Raw genomic sequence first — 18,768 nt, 5'->3', positions numbered from 1 at the left:
CCCCCAAAGTTTCTTTAAAAAAAAAAAAAAAAAAAGAATAGAGAATTTGATTGCTTAAGTATTAAACTGTATATATTTTTTAAGTCAAAAGGAGAATACCAAGAAAAATGTGGCTTGCAACTTTAGGACAAAGAGTATTTTCTTCTCTTAATAAGGTGTTTCAAAGCCAGAGCAGTACTCTGTTAATACGGACAAGCAATACCTTGAGGAAACAATGTAGAGTACTTCACCCCCAAATCCCTGTGATAATGACCTTCCTGAGGTTCAGTTGAGTAAAAATCATCCTGCATTAGATTTATGTTCTCAGATGTTGGAATACTCAATTAGGTAGTTGCCTTACTAATAAGCCACCTTGGGTATTGGTGCATGCCGTAGACCAGCGAGCAGTTCAGGAAAAAATTCAAAAATGGAAAGAGAGAGAGGTGCTTATCGTATTAGATAATGTTGGTGGCAAGATCAAGGAGCCACAGGATAGCTATGGATGATGCAGTTGAAATGTCAGTTTCATAAATCACATGATTAATAAATCTTTGTGGAAGAACTTATGAACACTGAAGTTCATTCAGGTTCACTACCCTCTGCAGACGACTGTGTTAGTTTTCCAGGCACTGTAACAAAGTCCCACAAACTGGGTGGCCTAAAACAACAGAAATATCTTCTCTCACAGTTCTGGGGGCTGGGAGTCTAAAATCAAGGTTTAGGGGGGATCCTTCCTGCCTCTTCCAGCTTCTGGTGGCTCCAGGCATTCCTGGCTTGTGGCTGCATGACTCCAATCTCTGCCTTGTCGTCACGTGGGCTTCTGTGTCGTCTTCTGTCTCTCACAAGACACTCTTCACTGGATTTAGGGCCCATCTAGATAATGCAGGGTGAACTCATCTCAGGATCCTTAACTTCACTATATCTGCAAAGACTCTTTTTCTAAATAGGGTCACAATTTCAGTTTCCAGAAGTTAGGACAGGGACATATCTGGGGGGGAGGGGGGGTACCATTAACTCCACTACAACTACCAAGTCTGACTATTTACTTCTTTGGATATTAAATATCGTAACACCTTGATAAAATAGTGACAAATCACAAAAAAAACAAAGGCTAGCTTATTATGGGGGCACCAAAGGGACAGGGACCCTAGGGCAAATGTCTCTCTTCTGTATTTACTTGGATTTCCTGGTTTGTTCTTCCATGGTTATTTGTTAGAGGGTCAAAACCTGTAGGTTAACTGATATTGGGAGCAAGTCATGACAACCAAAAGTTAATTTAAATGAAGAATCTTTGGTGAATCTCTTTCCTACGCTCATCTTCTGTAGCATCTTTTTAGGCTCTCTTTGTTCATCTCTATTAAATACACATAAATGTCCACCACTCCCTGAATACAGAATTGTACTGTATTTGAGATCAGGTTCCTCGTGCTGAAAAAACACAATATTTGGCCAGTTTCTCTCCTTACACCCAATCCCATAATTATCATTCAGGCATTGGACACACTACTTTCCGAGCTTCAAAACTTCTAACTGGGTCTCTATTCAGTAACACTGTCATTCACTCATAGCCATGTGCTCATTAGCCAGCCCACGTTACAAAGCTGCTTAGTCAAGTGACACCTTTATTCAGAATTCAAGTAAATAATAACATTACTATTAAAGGCATTTGTTTTTATTTATTTTTTATTTTTTTAAACCTGTTTCAGGATTTTATGCTTTAAAAAAACTTTTTTTAATGTTTGTTTTTGAGAGACAGAGACAGAGACAGACCACTAGCAGGGGAGGGGCAGAGAGGAAGGGAGCCACGGAATCTGAAGCAGGCTCCAGGCTCTGAGTGGTCAGCACAGAGCCCAGTGAAGGGCTTGCACTCATGAACCATGAGATCATGGACTGAGCCAAAGTCAGATGCTTAATTAACTGAGCCACCCAGGTGCCCCTAAAAGCGTTCGTTTTTAGCTTAGTGTGTTTCTAATCCATGATGTGCTGTGTAACAGCAATTTCTACTTCAGGCTTTGGGTATCTCCCTACTGTAGTAGATAGCCATCATTTTTTTTTTGGCTACTTAGTATCTGAACCTCCTCCCTAGGTACATAAGCCTCCACATTATGAGACAGATCCACCTCCCATTAAAGCATCGAAAAAAAAATTATACTTTTTAAACTTAATTTCCTTTTTTAAAATGTTTTATTTATTTATTTTTGAGAGAGAGAGAGAGCATGCGTGCACAATTGAGAGTATATGTGAGCAGGGGAGGGGCAGAGAGAATCCTAAGCAGGCTCCATGCTGTCAGCACAGAGCCCTATGAAGGGCTTGATTTCACAAACTGTGAGATCATGACCTGAGACAAAATCAAGAGTCCAGGCGCTTAACCCACCAACTGAGCCACCCAGGTGCTCCTTAAACTACATTTTCAATTGATATAATTGAATGTCACTTGGCAAATGCAAAATCTCAAATAATTTTTGATAATGACTTTTCTGTTGATGTGTTACTGGAGTTTTGAAGACTATTTTATAGGCTGTGGCAATATTTGGATCAATTGTGGTAAATCATTTAAAAATATAAATTTTAGTACATTCATTGCTGATTACCTTCATCAAATTATTTTTCTAAAAAGATTTAGGTCTTACTCCTGAAATTATTGTTGCACTAACTCGGATGTAAATTTAAAAAATAAATTAAACTTTAATTTTTAAAAAAGGTGTAGGTCTTCATACAAGTGAGATGGTGAAGTCTAGCTTTTAAGTGCAAGTGTATGCGACGGCGTTTTAATGCTTCCTCTGACATTTCCTGTAACTGGCTGAAGTTGAACAAGAAACAAAGAAGTTTCATGATTTGTATGTAATTCAAAAGGTATGTTTATTCATTCTATCTCTGAGTCTTCATTTACAGGAGAAAACTTATTTTTAAAGTTCTCCTCCTGGGACACCTGGGTGGCTCAGTCTAAGCATCAGACTTCGGCTCAGGTCATGATCTCACCATTGATGAGTTTGAGAAAGCCAGTGGGGTTCTGTGCTGACAGCTCAGAGCCTGCTTCAGATTCTGTGTCTCCCACTTTCTCTGCCCCTCCCTTGCTCGCTCTCTGTCTCTCCCTCCCTCTCTCAAAATACCTATTTTTAAAAAGTTGTCTTCGTTAATAATTGGTTCATCTGAAGCATCATATGAAAATAGTGCTCTTTTGCATTGAATGTGACAATCTTTAAATTTAATTTCTAAGTGTGGATATTGTCTTTGCAATGTTGCAGGTAGTTTTCAGTAATAAATTCATTGAAGGTTCTAGTGACTATGGATATCCTTTATTGCAATGTCCATGTGCACACCTTTGTTTGTAATAGTTTACTGACAAAGTTTGCAGGCCAAAGAGGTGCTTCAGGTTTGTGCTCCGGGGATCAGAGGATCGGACCCCCTCCTTCCTCTCGCCTTTGCAGGTGCCTCAACCTCAGCCACCAGCCACCGCAAATCAGAGCTCAGGGCCTTGACCCTCCACCCAGGACTGGCCCCAGGCCTGTGGCTGCGCACTGGGCTTCAGGCTAATTGCTCAGATGCCTCAGTGCCAACCCTCTGGGGCGTGAGTTCAGCCCTGCAGCCCATGGATTTATCTCCCATGCACCATCCCCCTTTACATTCAAAACACAAGTTCCAAGATAGACTTATTAAGAATTTCATGACCTCAACAACAGCAGAGCATTAAACAACGTGCTGAGGGCCCTCCTAAGAGGCGGGGCTCTCACATGCCCTGGAGGTGTCTTGCATCCCTGAGGTCTGCAGGACAATAAGATGCTCGCACCCAGCCTTCACTCTAGGAACACATTGTAATGTAAAGTGGATTTTAGATGAAACAAAGGAAAACTGGGTACTTGATCCTTAAAGTAGGTTTCCTCCACTTACTGGCTGTGTGCCCTTGGGCAAGTCGCTTAACCTCTCTCGGCTTCAGTTTCTTCATTTGTAAAAGAATATAGCATTGTACCAATGTTGATATCCTGGCTTTGATCGTTGTACCAGGGCTACTTAGAGGTTCACATTAGGGAAAGCTATGTGGGCGGCTGATGGGAATCACCCACATATTATTGCAGTTTTTCTGGAAGTATAAGATGATTTGGAAAGAGGAGCACCTCCCACCCAGTATTAGGACTAGAATGCACAGGCACTGACATTCCTGGCTTCTACTCAAGGTTTTGTTGTAAACTAATTGTACGTCCTTGGACACACTTACCTTCTATTCCTTTATCTTCAGGGGAGAAATGCGGATATTGAATTAGATTCTTAATGTCATTTCTAGTGTTAAATTGTAAGAACAGCGGAAGGGCCCCTCTCTAGGTTCTCATTTACCTCCTTAGCTCTTCCTTATTATTATTACTAATGTATGCTTCCTGCCCTTTCTAGCTGTGATTTCTTCTTATTTTTGGTTCTCAGTACATCCTGAGCTCATCCAAAATTAGTACCTAAAGTATCCCTGCATATATTTACATATAAGCAAAGCAGTTCTTACCATAGATAGAGGCCCATTTCTAGCATATCCAAGTGAAAGAAGGTGATTGTCACCCATCCGTTTTCAGCTAACCAAGTGTCCCTCGACCTTGGTGGCACGTTGAAATCACCCAGGAAATTTTAAAAGCTACTGATGCTCCAATCCCACCTGCAGAGATCTGCTTTGATAGGTCTGGGTGTGACTAGACCAGATTCCACTTTTTATATTTGGTGCATTTGTGATGTTTATCAAAACCATCAGTCAATTCATGTTAAAATCAATCCTACTTAAGCATAATTTAGTCTTTTTATAAAGCATACAATGCCCATATTATTTTTATCTCTTATATATTTCTTGTCCATATTATGTAATACTTTCTCAAGTAAAATTATGGTACAATAACATGTAGTAATTTACAAATTGCATGAAATGGAAATTGATGTAATTATATATACGTTTTGCATATACAATGTGTGCATCAATACATTTTGGGGGGTTTTTTGAGATTATAAACTTCAATGTAACATGGACCTATATTTTTTAAATACCTTTATTGTGATATAATTCATGTACCATGCAATTCACCCATTTTAAAGTGTATAATTCAATGTTTTTTTACTATAGTCACAGTTGTCAGGGACCTAAAATTTAACCTTTGTTATACAGGAGAGCAAATGTGAAAGGACCAACAATTACTATTTGATTATGGTAAATTTTTCAGTATTTTTTTTTCTCTAGCCATGTTAATTTCTACAAGCCTACTTAAAAGAAAGAAGGTAATTACCAGTGATAAACTCATCTTTAATGAAAAGAGGTGTCATTTAATGAGAAAGAAATGTCAGTTTTCTCTCAATGCTCATTTATCTTCCCTGAAAGGACACAGAGCACTTCCAAACAGTGATGATTAGATCCAAAATTTATATGCTCTGCTTTATATACTCTTTGATTAATCCATAACAGCCAATTACCATCGCCTACCTTTATTATTAGATTTTTCCCAGCACCATTACACTCCTGACTAATGAAAATGCTAAGAGAGTCTATTAACCTCATGCACAATATCACTTAGCTGATGCCAAATGCTTAATTGTCTTCAAACTTTGAAAGGATGGTCTTATGATATATGGGACCGTGACTATACGTGACTCCGTATAAAGTTGAGAAGAGCATATAGCACAAATTAAGTGCTCAGTGAGAAGAGTGATCATATCACAGAGACCAGGGCACTTGTGAGAATGGCGCTCAATGTATTAGCTGTTACTATTATCACACAGAGTCTATTTTGCATACTTAAAATTATGATACAAATTGCTTTCTTAACAATATCTAAAGACATCTTGGAGCTGGGGTGCCTGGCTGGCTCAGTTAAAAGAGCATATGACTCTTGATCTCTGGGTCATATGTTCAAGCCCTGCATTCAGTGTAGAGATAATAAATAAATAAATAAATAAATAAATAAATAAATAAATAAACCTTTTAAAAATCTTAAAAAATATCTTGGGGAGAAATTGCACATAGATTCTTCAGGATATTCCCTTAAAATTAAAGTAGATACAAATAAATAAAACAAACATTATCATTACTGGCTACCACTTTTGAATCACACTATCCCCCCCGACCAAACAAGAAGAGTCACTAAACCTAATAGTTACGGAACAGCCAAAATAATACATGTGTGTGACCCCGGTCAGTTCTTCCTGAGTCAAACATGCAAGCACCAGTTGGCCTGCAGATGCTAGCCCCTTACACATTTGGATTTCTGGGGCAATGAATCTGTCACTTTTCGACATGTGATCAATTTTCTAATAATTGAACTTTAAGAGGAATCGGTAGACAATGGGTCTTTGTACTCGAGCTATAAAGAAGTAAAACCAATGAATTTTCCAGGTCACAGAAGTTTCCATCATCAACGCTTCTAATCACTGGATAGAAATCTTCCTAAACGTGTGAGCTTCGTAACAATGTTCTCCCAGAGAGTCTGGCTCTTTCTTTTAGAAAATCTCACTTCACATCCAGAAAAAAATAGGGCTACTGGTCAGCCCAGCGCTTTGCATTTTCAGAGAAAAGAAAACATGAATGCTGCATCCACTCTGCATGCCCAGGAGGAGAATCTTGCAAAATTACCACCCTCCTCACGCCTCCCGACATGGCTGCCTCTGCTTCATTCATAGTCAGGGGAGGAGCCTCTGGGATCATTGTCCCACAGGCTCCTTCATCATGATTTCCTAACATGGAAATTTTCTCTTCTTTTCCTCTGTGACTCCTAACGGATGTTGTCCACTCTCAGAGCACATGTGTGGGCAGCCGCAGGGCAAGGCACCCATCTTGATTGGCCACTTCTAATTTACCCTTTTTCCTTCCAGTCAAGAAAGCACATTGGAAAGCAAGTAAAAGTGATACTATGTGGATAATCTCATATCTGCTCTGAGATTTCTTTTCAGACAAACCAACTTGGCTATATTTGCAACATTGCAACCTTGAATATACTACTGGGGAAAAAAAAACAAATATTTGTGAACTACCTTATAATTTACTGTGACACATCAGTGTGTACAGTGACTTCGTGACTGAGAAACGTTGTACCTTATCTTGATGATCTTCAGTGAGGGCAGATCATTCCCTTCCTTCCCAGAACATTGATTAATTATTCATATATTCATTTGCTGCTCTTTTATTCATTCCACAAACATTTAATGAGCATTTATTATGTTACATGCTGAGGATTCATGATGACCCAAACCCAAAATCCTTTATTTTTTTAATGTTTCATTTATTTTTTTATAATTTTTTTTTTAATGTTTTATTTATTTCTAGGAGAGAGAGAGACAGCATGAGCAGGGGAGGGTCAGAGAGAGAGGGAGTCACAGACTGAAACAGGTTCCAGGCTCCGAGCTGGCAGTCAGCACAGAGCCCGACGCGGGGCTCGAACCCACGAACCGCGAGATCATGACCTAAGCGAAAGTCGGACGCTTAACCGACTAAGCCACCCAGGCGCCCCTAATGTTTCATTTATTTTTGAGAGAGAGACAGAGAGAGCGTGAACAGGGGAGGGTCAGAGAGAGAGGGAAACACAGAATCTGAAGCAGGCTCCAGGCTCTGAGCTAACTGTCAGCACAGAGCCCGACGCGGGGCTCAAACTCACGAACCGTAAGGTCATAACCTGAGCTGAAGTCAGATGCTTAACCGACTGAGGCACACAGGAGCCCCCAGACCCCAAATCCTTAAAGGCCAATGAGCTCATATCTACCATAGGAAGTTAGATATGTCAACAAAAGAAACTGAGATATAAGTATAGGCAATGGATATAATATAGACCCTAAATCTGATAGATGGATAGATAGTAGTGAGACAGTTGATGACAATTGGTATGTAGAGGTATAAAATATAGAAAGGTTTTCTAGCTCTCCCACAGGAGAAAGGTGATCAAGAAAGCTGAATATGGATGGATTAGAACACTTTGCTAGAAAGACAAGGAGGACAGGCCTTCCAGGTAGTGTAACACCAACAGACAATGTGCGGTCTAGAGCAGCCATGTGGTAAACTGACTTATGTCTCAGTGTAGTCTGAAGGTGCTCCAATGTTATGTTCCCTCCAATTTTCCTAGCCTTCACAGTTTCATAACAAACTACAGATCATGTAAGCACTGTTTATCAAAAACCTAGTGTGGGAGAGCCCTTCACTAAGGAATGTGGTGGAGGCCTTCTCAGAATAAAGGGAGGCAATGTGCAACATACCTAATCAACTCCTATACACGTATGCATAACTCTGACACGACTCTAACTTGGACTGTGTCCAATCAACTATATATGTCATGATACATGGGAGACAAAGAAGTGGGAATTGCAAAAAAGGCTACATCCCACTGCACTTGGGGCTCATCCTTTTTGAGGTCTTAACCTGCTGAGTCCGTGCCGGCACAAATAAAGCTGCTTCCTGGAAAGAAGTCTCGGTGTCCTGCCTCTCTGTGTGAGAATCCTGCTACATTTCTTGGAGGCTCACAGCAAAGATTCCAAGACGGTATGTTTCCACCTCCTATGTCATCGGGGTGTGAGCCTTGGAGGGCTGGGAGGAATGGCCTTGCCTGTTGCCAGTGGACCACTTGATCAGTAGGAGACTAGCCCCTCCGCTGTGCTGGGGCAAGGACCCCAGATACACAATGGAACCCAGTGAGGTCCAGGAACCAGCTCAGGGAGTTCTGCCTGTCAGACTGGTAAGAACCCAGGTTTGTTTTGGTAGACCTGCCCCTAAGAGGCAGAAGGGGAGCCTGATCACCTCCCAGAGATGCCCAAGTAGTTCCATAAGGAATGAGGAACGAAACTGCAGCTGCAAGACAGTGGGCACTGGGCGGTGGGTTGGAGTCACTGTGTGACTGTGTGAATGAGAGGACAGTGGAAAGGTTCTGACCTGACCAACGGCCGAAGCGAGTGTTGAGTCTGTGGTGACCTCATACGGCTTAAGGCAGCGTTAGGCTTCCTCAGGAGTCTCATCTAGGTGAGGGCTTGATACTGAACTCACCAATGTTAAGAGGCACCTGAAATATCTCCTGGATGATGGCGAGTCCTGGCCTCCTGAGGTAACTATTCAGTACAGTACTATCTTAGAGTTAGATCTGTATTGTAGAAGACAGGGTACATGGTCAGAAGTTCCTTATGTGCAGGTCTTCTTTGCCCTAAAGGGGCCAAGAAAGGCAAGTACTTACAGACTCATACCCTGAGGCCTCCCTCAGGAAAAGCCACCTGTTGGACCCCCGTGCCCTCCTTATCCAGGATTGCCAGGGATAAAAAATTCTTTCCGTAAAATCAAGGCACGTTCAAAGTATCTATTGACTGAAACGCCTCACAGTGGATTTGGTCCCATAAAGGTTCCATTTTCCTTGCAAGATTCTAAGCAAATGAAAAGGACCTGGACACATTTTCAGAGAACCCTGTTCATATATAGACACGTTCCAAAACCTAACCCAGGATGCTGAAACAACAATAACAACTAAAGATATTTAGATCTTTTAAAATAAAACATGCTTTATGCTTAATGGATTCATAAGTTTGCCATCTTAAAAAAACAAATCTGATGTAACAGATAGTTCACAGTTGGTTACTACTTAGTTTTCACCGGAGACTATAAGAGTTAAAATCCTGCTGAATGTAATTTACACTGATAAAAATAAGGAAAGTAACTCTGCATGTAGAAAAGGAGGAGATATGTCAGAAAGATATAAGCATTGGGAATCATTTTTGTCGAAGGTAAAAGAAAGTAATTTTGTCCTAAAGACTGGTTAGAGACAAAGGGCTTAGTTCAAAATCTAAAAGCAAAGGAAAGTTGTGGGTTTGTGAAGAGAAATCTTTGGAAAGAAATTTTTTTTTTAATATTTTTATTTATTTCTAGGAGAGAGAGAGAGAGAGAGAGACAGCGTGAGCAGGGGAGGGTCAGAGAGAGAGGGAGTCACAGACTGAAACAGGCTCCAGGCTCTGAGCTGGCAGTCAGCACAGAGCCCGACGCGGGGCTCGAACCCACGAACGCGAGATCATGACCTAAGCGAAAGTCGGACGCTCAAACGACTAAGCCACCCAGGCGCCCCTGGAAAGAAATTTTATATGTGGTCAGGACAGACTAAGGTTAAAATAAATGGATTTTAAAAGTACACTGGCATAAGATTAAAATTTTGCTTTTATTCTGTTAAAAAGGCAAAGTTTTCTTGGATTGTTGGTGTGCTTTTGATAAAAAAAAAAAAAAAGAGGTTAAAAAAAGGGTTTTCCTCCCTTTTGTCTGCCCAAAAAGATGGGGAAAAAAATAAGATTTTAACCACAAGGGCAGGGCAGCGGGACAGCATGCCCTCTGAGTTGTTTTACTCAAGCCTTGGTTGGAATTGCCCTTCCTTTGATCCAAAGGCTGGGGAGATGGTGACGAAGTCCTTGCTGCCAGACTCCAAATGCTTCATATTTGTGTTGTTTCTGTTTAGCAAAGGAATGGATGCCTGGCATCTAAGGGATAGACGACCATGATATATAAAGGGCTTTTACTGGAATTCATAGAGCCATTTTGCTACACTTCACCCAGCGTATACCAACTTGTAACAACCTACATACTCTAACGGGGACATCTGCACGGCCGGGACATATTTATCTGGGCACTGTTGAAAAAGGCAAGGGAACAGACCTCAACTTTGGCCCTTTTAGCCCCCTTGACAGCTGATTTTATCCTTCCTAGAAATGGTTTTCACCAGCCTTTTAAAATATGTTTGTAAGGGGCGCCTGGTTGGCTCAGTCAGTTAAACGTCTGGCTCTGGCTCAGGTCACGATCTCACAGTCTGTGAGGTTGAGCCCTGCATAGGGCTCTGTGGGGACAGTTTGAAGCCTGGAGCCTGCTTCAGATTCTGTGACTCTCCCTCTCTCTCTGCCTCTCCCATGCTCGCGCTGTCTCTTTCCATCTCTCAAAAGTAAGTAAAAATGTAAAAAAAAAAGTTTGTAAAGAGGATTAGTGTTGGGCCAAAATAAAATTTGTGCATCCTTCTACAACCAGGAAAGTCTTGCATGGTCATAATCAATACCCCTAAAGTCCCTCTGTGGAAAATGAAGGGATAGGAGAAATTGGGGAAGACAAGGTCAACTCTTGGAAGTAGGGTCAAGCCTGGATAAGAGTGACTGCTCCCAGCACCTTGCAAGACTGACAAAGCTTTTGCCTGTCAGTCGAACAGCCAGCCAAAGTGCAGGGCCAGGAGATGAGGCTTCTTCTGACCAGCTGTGGAAAATTAACATAAGGGACGCCTCTTCCTTCTTGTTCCTATAGATGGGCAATTCCCCAACCAAGCCCAATACTCCCTTGGGATGCATTCTGAAAATTTGCGATAATTTTGATCCCTAAACTCTTGGGGGGAAAAAACTCATTAATTATCTTGGGGCTGGAGATCTTCTAGGGAACTTCCAATTTCCTACTGGGGCCCAGGTAATTCCATCCCAAGATCCCATTAAAAAATGGTATTGCCACCACTCTCAAGCTTGTGTCTTAGAGAAATTAAGGAGGTCTAAGGTTAAACCCTTAAATTATGCTAAATTAGCCACTATCTTACAAACACAGAATGAGAGCCCAGTGGTCTTCCTGGAGAGGTTGAGGGGACTCTTATCAAATATACGGCTATCTCCCCTGACATCCCTGAGGCTGAGATGATTTTAAAGGACAAATTTGTCACTCAATCAGTCCTAGATATTCAGAGGAAATGCAAAGATTGGCTGTTGGCCTGGAAGGGACTCTGGAGGGGCTCTTATGAGCTGCCAATCAGGTATATTATGACTGAGTTTAAAAAACAAAACACAGGAAAGGAGGCTTAAGAAAAATCTGAGGCCTTAGTCCTGCCCTTACACACTGTCAGACCAGACTTCCAGAGGTCGTGGCACCAAATACCATCTACTGGGCAGTCAGAGCGCTGGAAGGAGACTGCCCTTAGGAAGGACAATAGAAGTCAAGGCCCCACAAGCCACGCCCCTTATATGAAGACTGGGAGTCTGAATGCCCTGGGGAACCTCTACCTGTGAGGGTTCAGATAACCAGTGTCCCTGAAAGGGACTGATGGGGCCTGGGGCTCTTCCGGGGTGGCTCTGGAACCAACTGTCTATTGGAAGCCCAGCGCCTCTGGTAACTCTGGGAAAGTCAGGTAACTAAAAGTCCGGTTCATTTCCTTCTTGATCCCGGAGTCATCTTTTCCCTCCTCCTTTCCACTCCGGGTCAACTATCCAAACGCAGCATGACGATTAGAGGTGTCTCCGGAAAGCTTCTGACTAAATTTTTCTCTCAGCCTCTGGGATGCATATGGGGAAAACTAATTTTTTCTCATTCTTTCTTGATAATACCAGAGAGCCTTACTCCCTTGCTGGAATGGGACATTATAACTAAATTAGAGACTATAGTGCTACTAACTCCAGGACAGATAAACAATTGTCTTAGTTTTGAGGAATTAGTGGATATTGTACCCTGTAGATACCAGGGTTCAGGAAAATAGTTTGCTGCTATATCAATTATTAAAAGAAGCTCAATCCCACCTACTCTCTCTCCAAGGAAATAAACTGGGGTCTGACTCACCAACACTGCCTCCAGCCCTTGGAATGGTTACAAGCAGAGTAGGGGCAATTACTATTACCTAGCTCACAGAGCTAAAAGATCGTGAAACCACTGCATCAGGTCTTTCATTTAGGGAGGGATTAAACTTATCAAATGGCCCACAGGATGTTTACTGTGAAAAATTTGTCAAGGACAGTTCAGCAAGTAGTATCAGCCTGTGAAGAATGTCTTAGAAACAATCCTCTCAGCCACAAACTTGCTCTCCAAGACCATCAAGGACCTGGAGGCTATCCAGGGAAGACCGACAATTAGGTTTCACTCATATGCCAAGGTCAAAGGAATCCCAACATCTGTTGGTATGGGTTGACACTTTTATTAATTGGATAGAGGCCTTCTCCTAAAAAACAAAAACAAACAAAAAAACCCAAAAATTAAAAAAATGGAGAAGGCACAAGAAGTAATAAAAGCTCTACTTTATAAAATAATGCCCAGGTTCGGCTTACCTAAAACTTTGCAAATTAGGGGCGCCTGGGTGGCTTAGTCGGTTAAGCGTCCGACTTTCACTTAGGTCATGATCTCACGGTTCGTGGGTTCAAGCCCCGCGTCGGGCTCTGTGCTGACTGCCAGCTCAGAGCCTGGAGCCTGTTTCAGTCTGTGACTCCCTCTCTCTCTGACCCTCCCCTGCTCACGCTGTCTCTCTCTCTCTCTCTCTCTCTCTCTCCTAGAAATAAATAAAAATATTAAAAAAAAAAAACTTTGCAAATTAATAATGGTAAACAGCTACCTTGAACCCTTTCTCTGGTAGGACTCCCAGCTCTGTATAAAGTTTTACACCTCATAATAAAGCAAACTGTCTGCTTATACTCAGCAAAACTCTAAACACTTCACAAGCATTAGATACTTTAAATTAAAAAAGTTAAATAAAGTTAGGGCCAGAGTCTTGGAGAATAGAGTCATCATTGATTACTTACTCCTCCTCTATCACCTGGGCTATGAGAGAGTCCCTGAGGTGTTGTTTCAATATAACCGATAATTCTCACAGTCTTAGAACTGATAGATGACATCTATTCCATTTGCATAATTGGACAAAGTCAGGGTCTCTCTTGGATTGTTTGACAGATTTGGGACCTGGGGACATTATCTTAAGATGCCATCTTGTTGGTCAGTATAATCTTTGTGTTTTTCTCCTTGTGTCTGCCAATGTTTGTGCTGCCTCATGTCTGCTAGCCTCCCCATAGAACCATACCGTGGACCACTGGGCTGACCCTTGGGTAAACTGTACTCCCACACCGTCCTTGATCAGCTTGAAGAAGCCAGAATGGTCATCATGGTCCCTGTTCCCTAATGCCAGTTAGAGACCCTATTTCAGGGGGAGGAACAAATAGGGAAAGGGTTAACATTAGGCAGGGAGAGATAAGGACCTTCAGGGAGGCAGACTGCAGCTGCAGGTGGGAGGCTGAAGAAGCAGATGGGGTTCTCCCCTTTTGAAATCCTTTATGGGTGCCCTCCCTCCATTATCAAGGGCATAAGAGGGGATCTAAATAAGATAGGCAATCTAACCCTAATGCAACAGATACAGGTTCTTGGCTCTACCCTAACCCTCTTACACCACTGGGTTAGGAAGCAATTACCTGTGAGTCTGACCACAGACGTTCACCCCTTTAAACCAGGAGATGCTGTATGGGTGAAGGAATAGAATGTCTAACTCCTAAAACCCTCTGGGGGGGCCCATTCACTGTCATTTTGTTCACCCTACTGCAGTAAAGGTAGCCAAGGTGGGTCCCTGGATTCATCACAGTAGAGTGAAGCTGGCATCTCGAAGCTGGGAGTCCGTTCCTAATCCATCAACACCTTGCAAGCTGACCATACAAAAGAAGTGGTCTGCAACTCCAGAGGCCCTGGGAGACTGAAGCCCTGCTTTAGTCACTCTGGAAGCTGACTGACCTACACACGGCAGAAGCTTGAGGAATTGACGATCCGGTGGAACAAGTAGACTGTCCTTATTTTCTATATCTGTTTCCTTACTGTGATGCACTGTCACCTCTTGTTTCTCACTATTATGATTCTTGCTCCACTTTTCACCTTAAGGATTGGCAGAGGCCACCCCGGCCAGCGGAGAGTGTCGTGAGAGGTTTCTGTTAGCACTGACCTTCCTTTTGTGGATAGGATGCTTTGTTGGTATTGGTTGCTCCTAACCTGGACCCCTTCAGTAGACCTAGATTCCTCATCATGTGATCTATGTATTTGCATAACCAGGTCAGGCTAGGGAGTCGCTGGGAACTTACTATACCATCATATCCATGTCTCATGTCAGGTGACCTACAGACACAATAAGACCACCTATTCTATCTGCCACTGGGAGAGTCAATACACTTGTTTTCACCCACGACACTCAACGGAGGAATGGCTAGAGGTCCAGAGTCACCTCAAGACAGGCACCACTGGTGTGGCTTGACTAATTAACGAAATTCAAATTACCAATCCAAACTGGCTAGTATCTATATTCTTTGATGTATGTAGAACCACAAGGGACAGATTGCCATACGGTTTGCCATGTGGAGGTCTGACGTGGGAAACAGTACCGACTCAATAATAAATACATGTGTGAGGGGTCTGGTATGTGTGGTTCCTAGCCCCGGGCACCTGAATTCTTCTGTCTTTATTGGAACTGTGTCACATGGGCCACCTGGTAGACTAAAGACAAAACAGCACTCCTCCAAAAGGGTGTGGTTGAGTCAAACTGCCAATAGGGAACCTGTAACCCCGTTAATTTTACCATCTTTGACCCAGGAGACTCAAAATGGAAAATGTACCACCAGATTGGTATGCTTACCTATGGGCAGGGCATAGACCCAGGAACTATGTTGTAGTTTAAGAGAGTTACTGTTACACAGGAGGCCACGACCCAACAGGTCTTTCATTCTTTTTATGAAGAAATGGAGAAGGGCCCTCCTCCTGTCTTGTCACAATGAAAACTCTGTTTCTAGCCCTAACAGAGACTATAGCCCAGACTCTAAAGGTCTCTTCTTGTTGTGTATGTAGGGGAACCAACATGGGGGGATCCATGGCCATGGGAGGCTAGAGAATTAGATCGCCACGAACCTTATAATGGAATAGAAAACCCCAGTCCCACTACCAGGGTTTGGCTCCTCAAAATCCCAATTATTGGGAAAAACTGCCTTGCCCAATGGGGAAGAAAGTTCACCATCCCTGTTGAAAGCTTAACGTGCCTAGGCCAAAGATTTTATAACTCAACCACCCAGGAAACCCAATGTGGGTTCCCCAGATCACCTTGAACCAGATCCCCACCCCTCATTTAATTTTTCTCATCTCCAAGAGGCCTGGGACAATGTGGATGCTTCTATCCAATGGTGGGCCCCAGGTGCATTATACTGGATCTGGGGAAGGACAACCTATCCAGTACCTCCCTCAGGCTGGTCAGGGTCATGTGTGCTGGGAACTATTCGTCCACCTTTCTTCCTGCTCCCACTTGCCAGAGGGGAACATTTGGGAGTCCAAGTGTATGGGGACAGGGAGACTCAAAGGAAATGACATGTCCTACAAATTGGCAACTGGAAAGATGATGAATGGCCTCCCAAGCGCATAATTTAATATTATGGCCCTGCCACCTGGGCAGAGGATGGGTCCTGGGGCTACTGCACTCCCATTTGCGTGCTAAACCACATAATCGGGCTGCAAGTGGTTGTAGAGATTATAACCAATGGAACTACCAGAGCTCTTAACTTTCCAGCCAAGCAGCAGACCAAAATGTGCATGCCATCTATCAAAATCGCTTGGCCTTAGAGTACTTGTTTGCTTCTGAGGGAGAAGTCTGTGGAAAGTTTAACCTGAGCAGCTGCTGCTTAGAGATAGATGATGAAGGAAAAGTCTTAGAGGAGCTCACAGATCGAATGAGAAAGGCTGTGCATGTTCCAGTCCAGACCTGGAAAGGTTGGAACCCCAGGGAGTTATTTGGAGGATGGTTTTCAACTCTCAGAGGATTCAAAACCCTTATAGATATTATCTCTTAATTTTGGGAGCTTGCTTAATCGTACCTTGCCTAGTTCCCCTTGTCATACAGTCTGTCTCCAGCTTCACTGAGACAAGGGTTGAAAGAAAAACAGCCACACATGTGATGATGTTATGGAAATATAAATCTCTGAACCAAGATGATGCTCTTTGACCCAAAATAGGGGGTCCAAGCATCAAAGGGGGGAATGTGGTAGAGCCCCTCCCTAAGGAATGTGGTGGAGGCCTTCACAGAACAAAAGAAGACAAGTGCAACTCCTATATACATATCCACAACTCTGACATGACTCTGTAACTTGGACTATGTCCAATCGGACTATATGTGTCACTACATGCGGGAGACAAAGAAGTAGAAATTGCATAAAATTTTGGCTACACCCCACTGAGCCCGTGCTGGCACAAATAAAGCTGCTTCCTGGAAAGAAGAGCCTCAGTGTGCTGTCTTTGTGAGAGAATCCTGCTAAACTATGATGTACCAGGCACTTTGCCTAGATGATCTTGTTTAATCCTTGTAGGAAACATTTGATCAGCTACTTTACCACATAAGGACTCCAAGTCTTTATGTCACTAGTAAGCAACAGTCGTAATTCAACTGCAAGTTTGTCTGACTTCAAAAGTCATTCACTTTCCATTATACCAATAGAGTAAGAATGGTAAGGGAATGACTAATGAACTACTACAAAGGAGTAGTTGAATCAATACTTTAATTTTCATAGAAAAGCCAGTGCTAGAACTACATAATGCTTTCAGGAAATCACACTGAGCTGAAAGTCCAGGAAATGATGCTGCTCATTTTAATATTTCTTTTTGTTTTACCTTTTTTCTAGGCTTCTTTATTTATTTTGAGAGACAGAGAGACAGAATCCCAAGCAAACCCCATCCCCTCAGTGCATAGTTCAACACGGGGCTTGAACTCATGAACGGAGAGATCAACAGTCAGATGTGTAACCCACTGAACCACTAAGACAAACACACACACCCTTTTTAAATATTTCTTATAAAATTCAAAAGAGGACATCCTGGGGGAAACATTTTTCGGAATTTTTCGTGTGAAAGAATATATGGAAATAAAGGTTCTTATGATCATGAAAAACTGACATTTAAAAAGGTAATGGATTAAATATGTACTCTGTAAGTAATTAAATATTGCTGTATATCATATGCTAGCTAGCAAGCACCATTTGTAACAAAAATGTGTGGAAAAATACTTTAGGTTATTAATGATTTTTTTATATAAATTGGTGAATCCTATTGGTTAAGGGGGTATGGGAATTCTTTGTACATTTCTTGAAAATTTTCTCCAAGTTTGAAATTTGCAAAAAAAAAGTTAAATAATCAGCATATAATTTTATTTTACTGTTTTTTGATTTTGATTATCAATTCAAAACAAATGTAAATGTGGTTGAATCTAAATGGAAACTCTACTATATCACTAAGACTTAGAAATTATGATTGCTCTTCATAGAGCAAGAGACTAGAATAGAAAAGAAAGATTTGTATTTAATGTTTACAACTTAATCTCCAACAAAACCATTTTCTCTTGATTCAAGAGATTTCTCCATTGTTGACTCTTCACTAGGTGTCTGGCTACACCGACCCAACCAACTCAATAGAGAATTATTTGGGAAATGGGAGCCATGAAATGGAGGATACAGTGCTGACTAGTTTTTATTCTTATTCTAGATTCCTGGNNAGATGCAAGAAGCTTGGTTAAGAAAATTCTTACAGAAATTCAGCCAGCCAGTCAGTCAATAATATTGATTTGTGTGTGGTACCATCTACACAGTAGAGCATAGTGGTTAAGAACATGGGTTGGGGAAGTAGACAGAATAGGGTAAAATCCTGACCTTATTAAGTCTGTTACCATGATGAGCAAACTGCTTCACTTTCTGTGTCATAGTTTCCTCACCTATAAAATGAGACAATAATAGTGGCTACCTTGTGATGAAAATATGTATTATATACATATATATGTGTTCAATGCTTAGAAGCCTGCTCAGTTAATGTTGGTATCCTCTAAGCTAAGCACTAGAGATTACAATAGTCAACAAGATGGACCTGCGTTCCCAGCTTGTAGTGTGGAATGCAGACTTGCAAAGTAACAATTAACAAGAACGTGTTTTAATTGTCATGCTTGGGACATATAGGAAATAAGAGCTAATATTCACATAGCGTTTACTCTGATGGGTACATTTAAAGTGCTTTAGAAATTATTCACTTATTCCTCATAATAACCCTATGAG

At 41.9% G+C, this 18,768-nt stretch overlaps 1 protein-coding gene across 1 annotated transcript in view; it reads right to left on the bottom strand.

The window, feature by feature from the left end:
- The window catches only part of LOC144221996 (uncharacterized), a 77,823-nt gene that overhangs the window by 35,829 nt on the left and 23,226 nt on the right, over positions 1 to 18,768 (bottom strand). Inside the window, exon 4 of the mRNA XM_077752497.1 lies at positions 18,373 to 18,434. Within this exon, the coding sequence (XP_077608623.1) occupies positions 18,373 to 18,434 (62 nt within the window). The remainder of the gene's footprint in view (positions 1 to 18,372; positions 18,435 to 18,768) is intronic.

Source organism: Crocuta crocuta, unplaced genomic scaffold, assembly GCF_008692635.1.
Source record: "Crocuta crocuta isolate KB4526 unplaced genomic scaffold, BGI_CrCroc_1.0 scaffold141, whole genome shotgun sequence".
NCBI classification, from domain to species: domain Eukaryota; kingdom Metazoa; phylum Chordata; class Mammalia; order Carnivora; family Hyaenidae; genus Crocuta; species Crocuta crocuta.
Note: the sequence above shows the minus strand (reverse complement) of the source record. Positions and strands in the feature narration are given on the sequence as shown.